The sequence below is a fragment of the Anolis carolinensis genome, chromosome 5 (assembly GCF_035594765.1).
Source record: "Anolis carolinensis isolate JA03-04 chromosome 5, rAnoCar3.1.pri, whole genome shotgun sequence".
Classification (NCBI taxonomy): Eukaryota; Metazoa; Chordata; class Lepidosauria; order Squamata; family Dactyloidae; genus Anolis; species Anolis carolinensis.
In genome coordinates, this window is record NC_085845.1 from 121754260 (window position 1) to 121774684 (window position 20425).

Consider the following 20425-nt stretch of genomic DNA (forward strand, 5'->3'; position numbering starts at 1 on the left):
AATGTCTTGAAGATGGTCCTGTCTGTCTCTGTGATGGTCCATTCCCTTGTTCTTGTGTTGCTACTACAATTCCTTGTTGGCTATGACACTCCCTGTGAACACATGGCCGTTATCTGTTGTGTCTACTGATCTCAGAGTGGGGCACTCACACAACCCACAATGAGAGGTAGAGCAACCCCCCTTTTTTCTAACAAATTGGTGCCTTATTCTGACATCAGCAGATGTGACCATGACAGGAAAATGTTCACAAGGGAGTTCCATAGTCTATAGCCAGCAAGAAGCAGTGGTGACAACATGGGCCAAGCCATCTCTTTCCCTGGTGTTGATCAGCACAAAGAAACAGTGATTGCAATCATGTCTATCTGAACAATGGATCAGGCTGATATGGTCCCAGTCTAGCTGACCACACAGTCACAAAACCCCAGGATAATCTAGAGCAGGGATTTCGTCAGTGATAGTGAGGGGCTCCACAACACCACGCTGCTTCCTGCGTTCTCCTCTTTCCTCCTCCTCCTGAGAAATGCAGGGAAATTAAAGTTTGGAGCTACTGAAGCAGCAGCAGCATCCTTCCAGGCACAAACTCTTTCTCTCCCACCTCCCTTGCTGCCCACACTATTTTCTCTCCACCCAGACCCTACCGCCCATTCTGCCCTTCTTTGCTTCCAAAACCCCATTTCCCTCCTACTGCTCATGGGGTGATTTGATTGTGCTTTTCCTACATTCACTTAACTTCACTTCACTTTATTTCTTAATTAGTCGCTCTCCACCAGAGTGCCCCGAGCGACCTACAATTTAAAATATCATTCCACAATATAAAAACATTCAGCATAAAAACATTCAACAGTGACTATTTGGCAAATTAGATCTGATTACTTAAATGTACAACCAAACAGCCAAGTCAATGAGTTCCACAGAATTGGAGCATAGGTCGAAAAGGCTCTACGCCTTGTAGCTTCCAAGTGTACCTCCCTAGGGCTCGGTACATATAGGAGATTTTCCTGGGAGGATCGAGGTGACCACTGATGGAGAAAAGGAATGAGGCGGTCCCTAAGATATAATGGTCCTTGGCCATTTTGAGCTTTAAATGTCAGGATCAGTATCTTGTAAGAGATCTGATGTTCTATTGGTAGCCAATGCAGTTGTTTCAGAATCGGTGTAATATGGGATCTTATAGATGATCCCACTAGCAGCCTGACCGCCGCATTTTGGACCATTCGGATCTTCTGGGTTTTTGTCTTCAGAACACCGGCATATAAGGCGTTACAATAATCCAACCTAGTGGTGACTGTTGCATGGATTACTGTTGCCAATGCTTCTGTTGAGAGGTAGGATGCCAATTTCCTTGCCTGGCGAAGATGAAAAAAGGCCTGCTTACTTATAGCAGTGATCTGGGCCTCCATCGTCAGCGATGAGTCTAACACAACCCCAAGGCTTTTAACAGTAGCAGACGGAACCAGAACTTCCCCATCAAAATCAGGCAGTGACTGGATTAACTCTGGTGGCTGGCCGGGCCAGAGTATTTCAGTTTTTGCAGGATTCACTTTTAGTCTACTTGCTCGCAGCCAATTCATCACTGCTTCCAAACATAGCTTAAAGTTCTCAGGAATCGTGGTTGTCCCAGGTTCGAGATGCAAGATGCCAGAAGGGGGTTGGACTGGATGGGCCCTGGGTTGCTCCTGTTACTATTACTACTACTACTACTACTACTACTGTGGCTGATTTGCCATCTGCCAGGGGCACTTTTGCCTTTTCCTGCATGGCATAAGTGGTTTGACTGGATAATGCTGAATGGACTAGAATCGTATAGTCAAATTGGGAGTTTGATATCACACATCTCTATCATGCCATATATTTCTCATGCTGGGAAAATGCATGTCCTCATTACATTTGTCAAGAGTCAGACGCCAATTAGCGAACAAAAATAGAGTTTATTCAGCAGATAAGCCAAAAAGTAATGTTAACACAGAAAAAACCTTGAAACACTTCACTATCAGTGCTTCAAGAGTAGTTCAAACAAAAATGTAATTCAGCAACACAAGCAGGTAAAAACAAAGCTAAACAAACTTAGTGCAAACTGCACTTTCTGAGTTCAAGCCCTGCTAGCCGGCTCTGTAGTTTTCAAAGGAACAGTTCCCAAAAGAAAACACCAAATTGGTCAGGAAACAAACAAACTAACTAAGAATGCAGTAGACTGCTTCCACAATGTGGATAAAGCCGAAGGCTCCAAAAGGATGGTGAAAAGACGTCGTCCAGGATTCCAAGGTCAGGTCAGGAGATAACAGCGGTGTCCAAAGAGCAAGCCAGGAGTCAAAAGCCGATAGTAGTCATCAATCACAGGGCGAAGGCAGTAGCAAGGTCAAATTCCGATCCAAGGTCTGAAGAGGGTGCAGTCATCCAAAACAGGTCCACGATAAGACACAGCGAGAGCCAAGCTAGGTGATAACAGCAGATTCAAATCATAGTCCAAGTCCAGTCTTCATGGAAACACAGAGATCCCAATAGCGCCTCAGCAACACCTTGCCACACGCAAAGTGCAGTGGCCAAACATTCCCATTTTATTCCCCTTCCTCCTGGGTGACCAAACACTCACACCCAAACACCAGGTGTCCCAAATCTACTCAGAGTCTGAGCTCCACACAGCTAGAGCTCGTGGATCTGGAGTACCTAGCAATTCGTCAGAGTCCCAATCATCCTGCCCACACTTAGCCCCATGAACACTTAAAGAACCATCCTCCCTTCTCCAAGCATCCCAATTTGGATCAGCTCCTGCAGAAACCCCAGGTTCAGAAGTATCCATAGACCCCAAATCCCCAGACATCTCCGGTGGCTGTGCCCATTCAGTGCCCGCATCCATCAGCATCCATCTCCCCATCTGAATCTTCCTCAGAAGATCCCCCATATAGCTCTCTAAGTCGCTTCCTGCGCAACTCCTCCAGTGAACCCTCATCACGAGGGTTTTTTCTTCCTCTTCGAATTCCATCCCCATCAACCATAATTCCCGAAGGCGCAGTCACAACAACATTGGCCTATAGTTCTGTATACAACTGAATTCAACTTCAAATGGTCTCAAGACAAGAAAGGTTAAGACAATAATATAGCAACCCATGGGGAACTGTAGGTGGATACCTTTCAAATTGTGCATTCTGGGGATATGGACAGGATCTTTGAAGAGGTGAGAACTACCTCTTGTATTCTAGATCCTTGCCCTTCCTGGCTGATCAAACAGGCCAGAGGGGGACTAGAAGAGTGGGTGAAGGTGGTGTTCAAAGCCACTTGGGTGGCAAGGTGCAGAACATGCAGTGTTTTGTGATAGGAAGCTGAAATGTCTGTTTACCTGTCTCATTTGAGAAAGTCCTAAGTATCATTTCCATGTGGTATAAGTGAGTTATACAATTGCCACAACTTTAAAGTACAGATAACATTTCATTTCACAAAAAAAAAAAAATATTCATAGGCAATACCTACCAAGAAACAGTATAGGACAAGTAGAGTCTTATAGTAGTGGTGAGTGGAATTTTAAGCCAGAAGCAGAAGTTTTGACATGCTTATTTCCAAAGACTATTAGGAGTGACCTTGTCATCAAGCTAACAAACCTGAGCATTACTGCATAGTCCAAAAACACAATTGAAAAAAAGAGATTTTGCAGACATATACTTCCCCTTTGATTGAGGACCCAAAACATTAATTAACTTACTGTGAAGCAGCTTTTTTCATAATTAGCTATCCCAAAGGACTAATGCTGCAAGAGAGTTATTGTAGATGTTACTTTTTCATATTATGTGAATATTAATTATAGCTGAATATTCTGTGCTAATATTATCATGTCAAACAGCAGAACACGTGTAATTTAATATGCTGCAGTCAATAGTGATTAGGCATTAAGTTTTAGCTAAGTGCTCATATTGAAAACCTTCTCAGGTTTTTTAACATGTCAAAGCCCCCTCCCCTCCATTATATGAAACAAAACAATTCCTCCCACTCCCAACTCCCACAATCATTTTACATACCTTGACATAAAAGGTTCTTAATCATTTGGGTAACATTGTTAGCAGTGATTTAAATAGACCTAAACTGTACAAAGATACATTGTGTGGAAAATATGAAAGTTTGGGTTTTTTATTACAGGTTAATGGGATAACAGCTTTGAGAGTGAATCCAGAAAGATAAGGAGAATATTATTGATTGATTGATTGCAAAGATGTGACTGCTTTCAGCTTCTAGTGATGTTTGTTTTAGATTCCTCTAGGAATTCTAACATCTATGTACAGCATCATTGTGTAGAATAATTGTATAATAAAGACTTTTATCTTCAATAAATGAAAGCTGATTATTTGTATGAGGCTCTCAGCTAACCTATAAAATGACATGAAGAATATGTAGCACAAGACACCAACTACAATGGTAATTTCCAAAGATAAATTATTGTTCAGTTGGTAGTGAAATGTCATTGCTAACTTTGGGCAATGCCATTCTGTATCATGATTCTATATCATTCTGTTTCACTTTCTTATTCTCACATTAATAATTGTTCCTGTGCTTCCAAACCTCTTTACCATAAGAGTCAATGCCCATTTGTATAGTGTGAGATGCCTTGTGTACTAGATTTTTTATAGACCTGAAGGGAATGGTGAAACTGAACTGTGAGAATTCAAATTTAGAACCATTGTCAATAGAAACATCCCATGCTGTTGCGAAGAGAGTCTGCACATAATCACAGTTCTGGTGCCATCTTTCATTCATCTCCATTTTGATTGCTTGCTCTGTGTTGTGCTTTGAAGTCATTTCTTGTTGTAGCCTGGTCACTTCTGAATGTTCAGAAAATAAAGAAGGAGATGATGGGATAAATTTAGAGGTCCCAGGTGAGGATAGAAGTGGCCTAGAGAGAGTTGTTTTGGAATTTCCTGGCAGTTCCCACAAGACTGGAGAAAATGATATCAGTTCTCATGGGAACCTGCCAGAAGTAGAGGCTGATAGAAATGTGGGAGATGAATGTTTGTCTAGGTCAAGGTGCTTGGAACTGTGGAGACAGAACATGCAACAGAGAATTAGAGATAAGGAGAGGAAAAGCAGGTGTGTTAGAAATGATGTCATGGGAGGGACTGAGGCCTTTTAAAGTGGTTTCTTCCGGTACAATCCTTTGTGAGAGCAACGTTGTATTCAGGTGAATAGCTCTCCGTTTTTGGTCCTATGTTGGAATTCATGTATTCACCTGTCTAAGTTTGTTCTTGCTGCTAGTTCATGTGTGGCATAAGTTGCCTGTCTTAGATGCATGTTATCTTGTTTATAGATATATCTGATTCTAGAGACTGTATTTGAAAGGATTTTGGACTCTTGGCTATAACCTTTTGAACTTTGATTCTCTCTTTTGAATTTGCTAATTTTATATATTTTTATTAAATAAACATTTACTTACTGAATTATCTGAACAGAGTATGGTTGGTGGTGAAAAGGTGTTTCCGGGCTCTAGTGCAACATTTCTAATTTATAGTGACTCTAAGGTGAACCTATCATATGTTGTTTCTTGGCAAAATTTGTTCACACATATTATCTCTTTCTCCCTCTCCCTTTGATATTTTCTTAGAATTATGACCTCTTTCTTGCTCATACTCTCTTGTTCATCCTAGCACTACACCTATGTTAGAACTCAAATATTATTTTAAAAATATTATATGTTGATGTTATTGTTAAACCAAACATATTGCAGATCTGGATCCACATAGTGTGAGGTGCTACAGGAGAGGACTCACCTTTGGTGACCTCCAATGACTACACAAAGAAGCCAGTGAAGGCTGCATTGAGCACAGAGCACCATAAGTTTACAAGCTCTGTCTGCTCTTTTTTGTTCCCTCTTTGGATGATGCCTCAATCCACCCTTCTTCCTCCAGTGCAAGGTGACATATGCTTGCTATTTTAAGATGGTGTAGGATTTTGTTCCCCTTTTTGCCTGGGCCTTTTTAAATCTACCCCACACCTTGGCAATTGGCTCTGTATGATGTGTTTAAATAAGTGGTCATTTGACAAGGTGAAGAGAAAAAATTAGAATTATGGTCAATATCTTGGCACCCTTTTGGTGAATGAGAGGACTCTGGCAATATCTTTAGATCCTGTTACCTTAGGTATGGAAAGAATTACACTGTTACTGGTCTGGGGGCTTTGACCTCATTTAAATTATGCAACTTGGGGAAGAGTTCCTTGGGTTTGTCTTCTAGTAGATGGCCAGAGAGGGAGGAATCCAACTTGGGTTACCCTTCTGGCATAGGTAGTTTGCCCAGCACTCTATGTTTCACCCTGTAAATATTACATTACAAACTATTATACTATTTTGCAAACATAATATTTTTATGGATTGATTAACCCAATTTACTTCCAGATTGTCACAACATGCAGACTTGTTCCTTTACACTTTCAAGGCATCTGTGTTCATGGGAAATGGAAAGCTTGCCCTCAGAGGCTCTGATGTAATGCAGGCTACACAATCACACCGATGTGTGTAGTCTTCTCCTTTTTTTTTCTTAATGTGAGCACGGCTAGGATAGAAGAGAGCAGAAGTTCATTCATTCTGTTCAGTTCTCTTCACTTCCTGTTGGTGCTGATAGAAATCTCTTTTGCATGTATAGCAGTGGGCATGTAGGGTTCCTTTTCATGCCTGGCATACAAACAGCTTGCAGGGTCTGTGATTCCCTGTGTGCCAACACTCCTGTTCTCATCACTATACCTTTCCAGACAATTTATTTAAAAGTTTATCAAAAGAACTGGCACAGATGAAAATAAGACTCAAAATTGGTTCAGGAAGGATGCAACTTCTTTTGATTCACTTGTCATGGAAGACATCAAATCATTTTCAATTAGACTTAATTGATCACGGAACACTCTAACTTCACACACACACAGAGTCTTTCTTTCTTTCTTTCTTTCTTTCTTTCTTTCTTTCTTTCTTTCTTTCTTTCTTTCTTTCTGGGAATTAACAAAATTCACATACCAATATGTTCCAAGAAGGCTATTGATTTGCTACAGTCAAGAAAAAACAACTAGAAACTTCATATCATCATGATTTCCTTCATGCAGTTATTTTGTTTCTGTTTCTTTTGAGTCTGCGTATTTGGCTTTCAACTGGGAATTTCTATTTTTCATTATTTCTTGGTTGTCAAACACTGCTGCATAGTGGCCTAAAGCCAGTGATCATCTCTGTATCAGAACTCAGCAGGAGATGATGAATGGCAAAATACTGCAGTAAAGCAGGCCAAAATAAAACACATCCGCTCAGCCACCCACTTTTTTTCTTCTCCACTGGTTTTTTCTTCTCCACTGGTTCTTTGCATGGGGGCGGGGGGAGCTGTGTCTTTGTAGCTTCTTTATAAATGAGCTATTGAATGGTTATTGCATCATTTGTGTGTGTTATTGTGGCAATAGTATAGATTTATCAGATGTGGCCTTGAATATGACTTGCTTAAGGACTCATTTTATACAATCATCTTTAAAAGGTAAGTCGGGCCAACAGAAGGGAAAACAGATATCTATGTGAGGAACATAAGAGAGAGAGAGAGAGAGAGAGAAGGAGGGAAGGAGGGAGAGATGCCTCTGCTGAATATAATAATAAGGGGGGGGGGGGGTTGTATGTGGTGACTGCTGGTCAGCACAGTCAGCCCTCCATATTCACTGACGTAGGGCTCCAGGATCCCCACAAAATGGGGAAAATATGAATAAAAATGTTTGGTTTTTTTTAACCTGAGAGAACACATTTCTGGGAGTCTCTTGATCCTCCTAATGGAAGTTGGCCATAAAATCATACTGTAGGAGCTACAAATCTCTAGATAATTATTCTCTTTAGGAATCTCTATATCCTTCAGGATTACTCTATGGAGAATTGTACTGGAGGATCTAGTGATTCCTAGAGATAACAAATTAATTAAACCCACAAATAAGAAAATCCTCAGAAGTTAAACCACCCAGTGTGAAGTGACAGTTGTACTTCCAATTAAGTAAGTAAGTAGCTTTATTTTTCTATCCTGCCACCATCTCCTAACAGGGACTCGGGGCAACTAACATGGGACAAAGGCCCAAAAACAAACAAGTACAACAAGGCATTCCAAGAGTCATCAGAGTCCCAATTCAGGAATCAGCTGGTTCCTAGAAGATTCTCTAAGAGTGATTAATTTTCTCCTTTGTTTTCTTATCCATGGGAAGGATGTGGGGAAAGAAGTAAACTACCTTTCAGCCCATGGTCCCAGGAGCTCCTAGAAACATTAACTGGAAAGAGTTCTCTTCCATAGGAGAGCAGGAGAGGGAGCAAATAGTCATCTGGTCCCAGTTCAAAATGTCATGTTTCTGGTGCATAGTTTTAGTGTCTTCACTGAGTCTGGTGCCACTTCATTCTTTTCTGATTTGAATTCTTGCCACACAATATTTTCCTGAAAATTGTCCAAGAATAGTAAAATACACCATTAAGAGAAACCAATAAAATAGAGCTGTCAACATATTGCTTAGCATCTTTATAGTATGGCTGCATGATTATAAAGTATATATTATTTTGTTGCAGTACTCGCTGTAATCTTCACTCCCCATAAGACGTAGTGTTAAATGCATATTACAAATGGGGATAAACAAGATAGATTGGTTGGTTGCTTATAGGTGGGGTTTGAGCTGTGTGCCAGTAATTTGAGCTTTCTTAAAATTCATTGCTCTAGAGAAGATAAGCATGTCATTCAGTTTTCTCCCTATTTCATGAACATTGTTAAAAACTGTTCAGTTTCCAAAGGCAATCTTCTAGCAGGGTGCTACACAATCATCTGACTCAACATGTTTTTGCTTGCTTAGCACAGTCATGTGGCTAGAAAAGACAGAATATCTGTGTGTTGTCTGGCTGTATTCTGATAGCCAGTGCACAATGGCATTACTGTCTAGGACATCCAAAAGAGGCCTGGGAGGTCCCAGAATATATATGCACCATTGTGTAGCATCTAGAAGAATATGGTCAGATGATTCTCCATAATGTTCTGCACCCCTCTGCAGAAGCTGCATATATTGAGGCAAGGGAATTTGTGCTGACCCTCCTGGAACTCCTCTGGTAGGTAGTCCCGGAGCTTGATGCAATAATTGTGTGCTGGCCTCATCCATACTAATCAAGCTCTCTAGTCAATATTTTTTTAACCAATTGATGGAAGATACTCAACATTGCATTTTCAGTGTCTTCTGTAAAATCAAAGTCATCTAACTTCATGAATAATAGTGACCATAGAAATGTAAGGAATTTGCTGCTGCTGTTATTGCTGTTATGCCTTGAAGTCACTTCTGACTTATGATGACCCTAGGATGAACCTATCATGGGGTTTTCTTGGCAGATTAGCTCAGAGAAGGTTTGTCTTTATCTTTCTCTGAGGCCGAAACAGTATGATTTCACCACGGTCCCCAGTAGGTTTCTGTGGCTGAACAGTGATTCAAAACCTGGTCTGTCAGTGTCCTAATTCTACATTTTCTTCTTTTTAAAGAGGATGAACAGCCATAATATTCTTTCATTCTGGACTATACATGCAAATGTCATTTTTTCTTGGATAAATATTGTGCTGAAAATTGTGCACAGAAAACCCTATGTCTCAGTTTCTGTAAAATAATCTCTTTGTTTCGCAAATCCTTAAAATGTCTATTGTCATTGAAAAAATGCATAAAACATCTCACAATCTTACCTGGAATAGAGAAAATTTTGATATTTTTTTTCTGACATGGATGAATAAAATAAAATCAACACCTCAAGTGCCTAAGAACAATGCTATGTTGAAAATCTGTTTCCAAGTTTTCCCAAACTTTTCTTCTTGTTTGGAAAAAAGGGATCCTGTTTTCTGCTTTATTCTTGGCATGATTTAGAATTTCTTTGCAAGGTAGGATCATTCATTACTGTTATGACATGGCCAGCAGTGGCATGTGTGAGACCTGAAGACTTGCTAGCTGTCTGATCTGAAAAAAAGCCCAGTGGGAAAAATTACTTTATAACGTTTTCCCTTGGGCTTTATTTGAAGTATGGGAAGGGAAGGAAGCTTGCAGGCATTGTTAAAAGCAAGATTATCTCATCACATGTTGCCTATGGTGGCCAGTTTGTAATGAAAGAGAAAAAATATTCTGAACCCTAGCTATGAGAACTTTACTGGCAACATCCTCTCTTGTAGTCTTTTAAAGCAATTTTTCTATGAAATGGAATGGCGGTTATAACTACAATGGAGAAATAAATTATAGGTGTAGGTTTATTTGACTATGAAATTTATCACATGAGGCTGCTATCCCATACTGATTTTGGCAACATAATGGGTGAGGAGCCTCACTATCACACCAGATGGCATTCACACCGTTCTACTGATTTGATGACTTATGGTCCCATGGCTAAACTTCCTCTTAGCCTCATAACTCAGCAGTACTGCAGTTCATTTTTTCTGAAATATTTTAAGTATTTCGCAATTCCAGCTAAGCTTAATAAATAGCATAAAGATAAAACTATGAATTTCTTCCTGAGGAATAGTAAGTAGGAGGATAAGAGAGAAAGGACAACCTTGTTCCCTTGTCATTTCAATGTCAGCATGCTAGCTCAAGAAGCAAAATGGGCTGATTGCATGAGATATTGATAGGAAAGGGCCCTGAATTATGGGTGGGTTTTCCTATCAATAGCAGGTAATGGGTTAGTCATGGGGAGGAGGAAGCAAACTAGCAATAGGATGTGTACACGATTATCTGCTTAAATGCCAATTTGCCCCTTTCATGTGATAAAGTCCTCTGAGTGAATTTCTACTTAAATGAAATGATACCGAAAGTATTGTGTGGAGTATGGAAATGGCATATGCCCCATAAACAAGGATGCCTGCTGTTGTATTCTATTCATTACTGACCACACAGATATAGTGTGCAAGTCTAGATGGATCAAAAGTAATAATGGTTTTCCCCATTAGGTGACCCACATTGGACTGCAATTTTATTTAATTTATTATTTACAATGATACCTACCCTTCATTTCCTCCAAGCAGCTCTAAGTAACACAAACTCCTTCCCTGTATCCTTATAACAACCGTAAGAAACATGCCAAGTTGAAAGAAAAGAGTAAATTGCTCAAAGTCAGCCAGTAAGTTCCATGGCTTGGTAGAGATAAATTGAAATAAGGCTCTCAAAGTGTTCAAAATATTTCAAATTAGTTTGCAATGGCATACAAAGAGATGCTAGAACATTTTACATTGCCAAAATATTTATACCCAGAATATGAAATATTGTTTTACCTCCTTGCTTTTTTTTACCATTTCTTTCCCCAGCTTCACACATCCAGAGTCCAAACCGAACTAATGGGGTTCCATTTGGAATTTGTGGGAGGTAGGACACATTTACTTTTTCTCACATCATTCTGTCCCTTTCAGTACTTAGCCTCTTTCACATTACATTTTTATAGCACAATAAATTTACTTCAACCTCCATGGCAACATCCTGTAGAATCATGTGGCATACACTTTGGAGAATCACTAAGACTCTCCGGCTGAGAGTCCTAAATATTCCAAAGAACTACAAATTCCAGGAATCCATAGGATGAATCCATGGAAATTATAGTGGAATCATAATGACATAATTGTGCAGTGTGGGAAAAAACATGGTTGCAAAATATTTTTGCAGCCATTTACTTTTAAAAATGACTACCTGAAGTTCTTACCACCTTGAATATGAATAAATGTATGAATGACAGTAAACCTAACCCCCCTCCTTAAAATACAATTCCACGCTGACCAAATTCAATAGATATCATTTTTCCTAGCGTGGAGACAATTATACACTGACATAGATAGACAAGACTTATATGAGCTAAGCAGAAATCCCTTGGCCTAGTAAAAAAAAATCCCATTTTCTACATATTTAGAGATTTTGTGGGAGGGGGGTTGAAACAAAGCCTTTCAAACCAGAATATTAAGACATTTGCATTTTATTTATGCATTTATATCATATCTTGTTTTTCTCTTAGCAGGGATCCAAGGTAATTCACAATATGGTAAATTTAAAATACAAAATAATAAATAAAAAATAACCATATGAACTACCTCATTGAAACACTTGTGCTTTTATATGGACTCATTTAAAAACATAATGATAACAATAAAACTACAACACAAAGAAACACACCACTAAAAGATCTTTCTTCATAGCCTGTTGTTGCTGTTTTATATTCTGCCTTTTCTCAAGCTCTGATACTCAGTACAGTCTGGAAAAATTAGAAGAGATGCAGCATAAAATGTTTTTCATTGCATAAAATAAAATCACATTGTTAAAAGCCTTCCTCCCCTGCAGGCAATTAGTTACCAAAACGCTATTGAAACTATCAGGTCTTTGCATCTCACTATGGAGGATGCTTGTCTAGCATGTATAAGAAGGAAGTTCCATAGTTTGGGAGAAGCAACGAAGAAGCTCCCACTCTATTAGCTTTTTAAAAAGATTTAAAAACATGGCTCTTCCGCTGCACTTTTGGAGAGTAACTGTTATTTATTCCTTTTCTTGCTCCTCTCCAACATCTTTCCTCTAGACGGTTCCACTTTCGTATGTCCCTGCTCCCCGTGGTCTCCATTCCCCTTATCTTTCTCACCCGAGTTTTTATCTTTGTATTCATGCGGCCGGCCCTGTTTTTACTGTTTCTTTGATTTGCGTTGTAGTGTATATTGTATATTATTACTTATTGTATTGTTTAATTGCTCTATGTTATGTTGTATTTATACTTGTTATATTGTTTTGCTCTGGGCATGGCCCCATGTAAGCCACCCCGAGTCCCCGTTGGGGAGATGGTGGCGGGGTATAAATAAAGTTTTATTATATTATTATTATTAAGATATTTTTCTTTTTCTCCACCAGATATAACTGTGAGGGTGGTGGGATTGAGATTCCCTGAAAATCTCAAAAGAAGTGTCATACACACATACAAAATTTCAATCCTTAAGATAACGGAGATCTGAATTGTATATGGCTTTATAGCTGATATCAGCACTTTGAATTGTGCCTGGAAACATATCGTTAGCCAGTAAAACTGTGGTATTAAAATGGGTTCATGCTCCAAGTAGCTAGCCCTGATAAATAATCTGGTTGCAGCTCTTTAGATGGTTAAAATTTCCAAACAGTTTTCAAAAGTTAACCCAAGCTTACCACTAAATCTAGGAATGCAATCTGCAGACTTGTGTGTGCAAGAGGATTATAAACTAAACAAGCACAATTTGAATCTCAAATCCTAGTCTTTTGATCAATTTGCATCACCCCTATTTTGCCTGGATTAAGTTTCAATTTGTTTTTCCTCATCTAGTCCATTATTGTCCATTATTGTCAACCAACTGTGATTTAGAACTAAATAGTCCTCTTTCCTTTTAGGTAAATAAATAATAGAGTTGTATGTCATCGATAGCAATGTCCCAAGACCACCCATAAACTCCATAAACCTCACCCAATAATTGCATGTATATGTTGCATAGCATGGTAAAGAGAACCAAGCCCTCAATAACCCCTCATAATACCAGTCAGGTGGCTGAACAGGAGCTCACCAGTACTACCTTCTGGGTTTCCCAAACAAGAAAGATACACACCTACTGTAAATCATTGCCACCATGTATCATCTCAACAAGACTCCCCAAAATGATACCATGGTCAAAAGAATAGTTTTATAACTGCCTCCTTTAGGTATAATGGAACTCTTGCCTTGTTTTAGTGGAGAATTGATCATTCCTTGTATCCACTCAGCTAATCTACCTCTGGCTTTTTCAATAAGCCAGGAAGGGAAAGGATCTAAATAAATGTGGCTCTCACCTCACCTACCCACGTTGTATTTTGACAAATTACAATTGACTGAGAATAAGTTCTCATCCTTCCTTGACCAGGAGCAGCCCAACACTGCTCAAATAGCTTTAACATGTCAGGCAGCAGCCTCCACCAGCATTTGCTTTAGGGCAGACCTGTCTATGTCCTTTCATTTGTAAAGGAAGAACGCCTTCCTTCATTAAGTCAGCTTCTGCTCTGCTGTGCGCCCAAGCATCAGTTAAGTTGTACAAGCAGAAAAGTGAAGGAATTATGCAGCATGACATTACAAAGCTGGAGAAAGCTTCCCCACTTTTTTTTTTTTTGGTTTATTGAAATGTTATTTGAAAGTTAACTGTCTGACCTTCAAAATCAGAAGCAGAAATCTGAATCAAGTTGAAGTGAAAAAGGAACACAAATATCATAGTGCTTTCTATTTCAGAATTTCATGTTTGTACATCACAACAAAGATGCCACAGAACAAAACAAGGAAGGTCTCAAATCAAACTTCTAACTGAGGTTCACTCAATATTGCATGTTTTAGTAGAGTGAACCCATTAGTGCATTTCTGTATAATTTGTATAGGCCAAATTGCATTGCTTTAATAGATGTTCACATAGAGAGTGCAGAGTAGAAAAAGCTGATTTATGGAGGGTTTCCATTGGAAAGCTCAAGTACAGACCTGTATTGGACATAAGAATGCAGCCTGATGAATATTTTGGAGTTTCTAATCCTACTTACATGTTTGTATCCTTCCAAGAACTATTTGTTCCTGCTACCTTATTTGTCTTTTAAATCTATAATTTCTTTTGCAACAGTATATTTATCAGCATTCTTTTTAACAAATACAATAAGTTCTGAAAGTGAAGGGAATTTCTGTAATTCAAAACAACTGTCTCCAAATAATGAGTATCAGACTGTCCTTACTTAGCTGTCTTGGTTCAGGATATGTGAAATCTGAGCCTTTATTTTCATTTCTCTCTTATGGCATGCCAAAGCACTTGTTCATGATACTATGCTATAATTGTGTCTTAGCTCAGTTCCAACATTTATTTATTTATGTTTGCAAATCAATTTTTTCATCATATTCTCAGCTCAAAGGCACAGATACTAGTACAAAGTATCACATTGCATTTGCAATGGCCTTAATTGAATATTGTGCTTTCAAATCACAAGAAGTCAAACAAACATGTAGAGCTATGAAAACATATGACTAACTAGAAAAGCCCATAGTCTTTGGTAAGGTAGAAGGCAATAAAAAAGAAGACTGCATTCCAGAACAGATCGTATCAATGCTGTGCCTGTTGACAATATGATGACTTGGATGTCTCTCATTCATGGGGTTACCATGGCTGTTAACAACAAAAATGTAGAAATGAGCAGTGTCCTTTATTCTCAAAGTATAGAAGAAAACAGATCAGCCATCAGTCATATGCTTCACCTCGTTCAGAATTACAAAGTACTTTAGGTAAATGCAGACAGAAATAATTGCAGTACACAGGATGTGCAACATGTGTGTTGTGAAATAGTTTCTTATATTTATTTTAATGCAGTGCCATAGTAAATAATTACACTTAAGTAGTAGTATTTCTTAGGAGTGTGCACAATTTCATTTTGGTGTACTGCATATGAGGGATTTAGGGGATTCAGCTTCCGAATCCCTGGAAGCGAGCCTGGCAGGGAGCAGCCGAAACCTTAGCCGATACAGATCACAGTAGAGTGGCACTCTACCTGAGGCAGTGTTTGGGCAGCCTCACAAATCAGGCAGGCTGTAACTCCTTTTCTTTCTTCCCGAAGCCCACCCACCCAGTGCCCGCTTGAGGCAAATGGAAACTCACTTTACCAGCTGCACTTTATGTGGCGCGGGCATTGAAGGAGCCTCTGTGCTTCCTCTCGGGACATGATGGGAGTTGCGGTTTTACTCTTTCTGTGTTTCTCACTTTTTTTCTCAGCCAATCAAAGGCCTGGTTGACTGTGTCCATTCTCCTCCCCTCTTGTTGCATGCACTTGGGACTTCAGTTCCCAGAACCCCCTCTTGTGAGTTTTTAAAAATAAAAAAAATGTTATGGTAAAAACTTTAAACTTTTCTCAATTTGGTGAAATGTTCTGAAACTTGGCAGGCTTGCAGTTGTAAATGTGGCATACAAGTGAAGTGAGTTTTGTACTGATAGGCCTAAAAATGATGGAGAAATGAACCTCAAACTTTTCCCATTTGGCACCAATGGACTGAATCTTACTGGAACAAAAATTGAACTCTCCTCCTGATTTTGGGAGAGTTTCTCAGTAAACTGAACAGGGGAGGGGGGGGGGGACAAAAACAGGACTAAAAATGGCACGGGTCTTTGCCGAGTCGTACACCCCTATTATCTTTGTGCCTAATCAAGCATGTATACTAATTTTTGGTCTCATTGCTTATCTGATGTACTAAATTAAATCTTCACTCCAAATTACTTCCTTTCAGACTATAGTTATTGTGAAACTATGTACAGTACAGGTGGAGGAAAAACTTGGTAGGCATCTATTGAAATATGGAATGCTTAATTGTTTGTATATTTAGCGGATAAGGCAGGCATAGGCAAACTTTTTTGCCTTGAGGCCACATTGTGGGTCTAGTCAGGAGGGCCAGGCCAGGAGGGAGGGGGGCTGGGCACACGCTGTGTAGGGAGGACTAGGAAAGAGTGGAGCAGTGGTCATCCTCAGGTTGTTCTTCTGGCATAAGGACAGGCCTGCTCACCCCATCCTTATGGTGGGAGAAAGGCAAGACACATGGCAACTGCCCTGATCCTCCTCCCCTGATCCCTGGACTGTCCTCTTGGCATTATGCCAGAAGGAGGGCGATGGCTGAGAGTGCTCCAGAGGGCTCTCATCTACCATGTGTCTTCCTCAAGTTGTTTTCCTGGCATAAGAATGGGGCCGCTCCCACTGTCCTTATGCCAGGAGGAGAGCAAGACACACAGTGGCTGAGAGTGCTCCAGAGGGCTCTGCATCCTTCCCTCCCTCATCTTTTTGGCATAAGGATGTGATGGGCCATTATGTCCTTATGCCAAGAGAACAAGGAAAACAAGGAGGGCCTGAAGTAAGCACCCCAGGGGCCGCATCCAGCCCCCGGACCTTAGTTTGTCCATGCCTGGATAAGGAAAGAAATCTGACTACAATTATAGTTCTATTCACCTATTTAAAAACATGTAGACTCAACATGTGAAAAAATTGACTGTTCTGTTTCTAGTTCTGTTTTGTTTCCCCCCTCTTTATATGTAAAATAATAATTTTCAAAAAGACAACTTTACCAACACATAGAAACACTCAATGTATTCAATAACCTTGAAAAAAAGTTCTAATATTGCATCTTTGTTTAAACCGGAGCTGGAAGCAGATAGAGCTGCCAACTGTTCTCTACTGATCTACAGCAATTAATACAACCTGGAAAACACACAACAACCCCAACCAATTAATACATATAACTGATTTTGGGAGAAACAATATGATGTTGGTATCTTGGGACTGCTTTTGGGACTACAGCTCCCAGAAGTCATCCACCTTCACAGCTGGTTAGAAGACTATGAGAATTTTACTTTGGGCTGGTGCGACTACTGCCTCCCGCTAGCAACCCAATTATGACACACAAACACACAGTGTTGGGATAACATAATTTGTTTATTGCTTACAGAAGAGAATCAGGGTTGGCCACTGTGCATGTGTCCTGGATCAGGAATTGGGCAGCCCATTGCTGGCCGATACCACTTAACCACGCTAGGGGCTGCTGCTGTTTCCAACTGGCAAAATATTGGGACACTGTTCCCTTTGGAATGGAGAGCAACCTGTGGCAATTACTATTCTCATTAGTAAATAATGCAAAGTTAAATCAGATAACAGATTTGTTATTGTTTAACTGCTAGCAATTCCTGAGATGTATATATTTAAAACATTCTGGAAAAGTCAGGAAAAACTAGCATTAGCCCATCAGACTGAGACCAAGAGAAAATTCTATTCATTTTCTTCCCATTCTTCCTAGATTGCCTATTCCTCACAAAATATTTCTTCACACATCCACACTGCAGGAATCCACAATAGAGGGGGAGGAGTTTGTCACATAGTCCTCCCCCCAATTCTCCAGCCTAGGCTAGGAGCTGACAAAGGTGTAGAAGAGATATGAATAGGTACAAGTCTCAGTTTGTGTGATCATCTACTGTGCAATTGTGGATGAAGCCTCAAAACATGGTTAATATATAAAAATCATGGTTTATCATATGAAAATATGACAAATTTAGAAAGTGTTATGCGATATGAGACTATGATATGTTCAGAAGGTGATATGAGAATTGCAGAAGGTTGTCTTGTTATAAATGGTTATCAGTATGCAAAGAGATCTTGTTGAACAATAGAAATGAACTGTGAAAATGAAATTGGAAGCTTAAGCTTTCATAGGCTAAAACTGTGTCTATACTGGTTATTTAATCTGGGACCAGTCTAGAGCATTACATCACTGAATTGAACACAATAGCAGCCAGATGACTAGTACCCTCTACAGCATTGTATAGGTGTCCAGAAAATCTAGCTGAGATGGGGCAGACATCATTTGTCGACTGTGTAACCTGATTGTCATGGTTGTATCCACTGAGGTCATAATGGTGCTTCTAAGCAACCAGCAAGGATGGGGGTAGTGTCCGCCACCTTCTTCCTAATCATACAGACACCACATTAAAATCTTAGCAGACATGGCTTCAATGGTACTTGCAGGGAACCCTATGGCTAGTGGGAAGCAGTGACAGCAATGTGTGGAAAGTCCATTCCTTTCCCGGTAGACAACAAATCAGGCTGAAATGGATCTAACCCAGCTGTCCAGATGGCCAAAACGCCCATGGATGCTCTGGAATTTTCTCCAAGCTGTGGAGTATTCAACAAACAAACAACAACAACAACAACAATGCCAGTAGAAGACATTAAAGTTTTAAGCAAAAAGCTCCAAGTACTAACCAAAAGTCTCTACACACCATGTTGACTTCCATTGCTGGATCTGATATGAGTACGGGTGTTTTTATTAATGTAGCCAAGTCCTAAAACTACCTTCTCAGATGCATGGAGTACCTAAGAAGCCTCTTTGAAACCATATGCTACCAACTTTGTTCTCTCAGTTATTCTTTAAAATGTGACAATATTCATTTTATATTAACATGGCTATGTCTTTGAATTGTATGAGTAATTATGTTAGAAATATCTTTTCAAAGAGGTTGAGTGGGAATGTTCACTACATTTTTCTGTACTCTATGTTTCTACATTTCTTCCTCCTCCTCCTCCTCCTCCCCCCTATCTTCAGCATTACCTTGACATATAATTGTATTTAAATACTATTATTATTTTAGCATAGGCAGCTGTCCCCAGTTTTGTTTTGTTTTATGGTAAATGAAAGTCACATGTACACACACTCTCTCTCACACACAGAGCAGATACTAACCCCAATAATTTCTTTTCAAACTGTAAAGCACCATGCAGAGCAGGGGGTGTGGTGAAAAGATGGCAAAATACTAATTAAAAAGTGGAAATGATTAAGCAGAAGTTTCAATATTTAATACAAATAGAAGAAAAACATCACCAGATGACTAATATGTTTGGGTTTTTAAGTTAGATATATATAAAGAAAAGGAATATATATAAAGAAAAAGTGAATCTCAATGTGTGTGTGTGTGTGTGTGTGTGTAGTACACACAATGAGATTCATTTTTTTCTTCATGCATTCAGTTTTCTTATGGATAGACATTCTAATCTAAACACACAGACATTACAAACACACACATACATGTGTGTGTGTGCATTTAGATCAGAATGTTTAACTACAGAAAAATCAAACAGCTTTTAAACTTCTCAGCCTCATTATATTGCAAGGAAATTATTTAGAGTTGTTTACGCCAAAATGGTACAAAGCACTAAGAGGCTCAAATTGATATACAGAACATTAAGCAACATCCCCCTCTCACCTACGCTGCTGCCATTCCTCAGTGGATGTATCCATAGCTGAACAGCCTCTTTTAGAGTATTTAATTTACTCTGAAAGTGATTTTTTCATAGCATGGCTGATTAGAGAAGATGGTGCAAGCTTGTGGGGTTTTTTTGTGTGTCTCAGATGATGGTTTTTTTATTTATTTGTTTCAATGAGAAAGTGTGTAGATTGATTATTTCCAGCGAAGTCTGTGGAACTGCTCTAGAGTTGAAGTTTCATGTTATGTCAATAGCTAACACTAGAGATCTCATCATACATGTGAGCCCCTCCCATCTTGTTCCATTTTGCCGACAATTGCCAGCAAAACAACAGGCATGTGGGGAACTTTGCTGCACTCCAAGTGCCCTCCTTTCTTCCTCCATCACAAGGAGGGAACAGAGTAAGGCACCCTGTCCCATCAGTTGAAGAAAAATACAAGTAGCTCCATCTGAGCTTACTGAAACACTACTTAACTTGTATCATTGGCAACTCTTATTCGCCACTTCAGAGATCAGTAAGGTGTGGTCATGCCAGTGTCATGCAATGGCACTTGGCAGGCCCTGTTTCCAAAGTGTAGCAAGGGGTTAAAGCCACAAGTGTGATAACGTGGTTGGAGATCTTTCATCTCTCCTAGTCCCTTCCTGTTATGAACTGTACTATAACATGTAA

The 20425-nt window shown here is 39.5% G+C and overlaps 1 protein-coding gene across 15 annotated transcripts in view; it reads left to right on the top strand.

Moving 5' to 3' along the window:
• pcdh7 (protocadherin 7) overlaps positions 1–20425 on the top strand; it is a 473476-nt gene that overhangs the window by 333476 nt on the left and 119575 nt on the right. For 7 of the 15 annotated variants that reach the window (XR_010006631.1, XR_010006630.1, XM_062982208.1 and 4 more), the window contains one exon: positions 11283–11340. The exons of the other annotated variants lie outside the window; for them this stretch is intronic. Coding sequence is in view for 5 of the 7 variants with exons in the window: in XM_062982208.1 (XP_062838278.1) it covers positions 11283–11340 (58 nt within the window). In the remaining 2 variants the exon portion in view is untranslated. The remainder of the gene's footprint in view (positions 1–11282; positions 11341–20425) is intronic. 15 annotated transcript variants of the gene reach the window in all.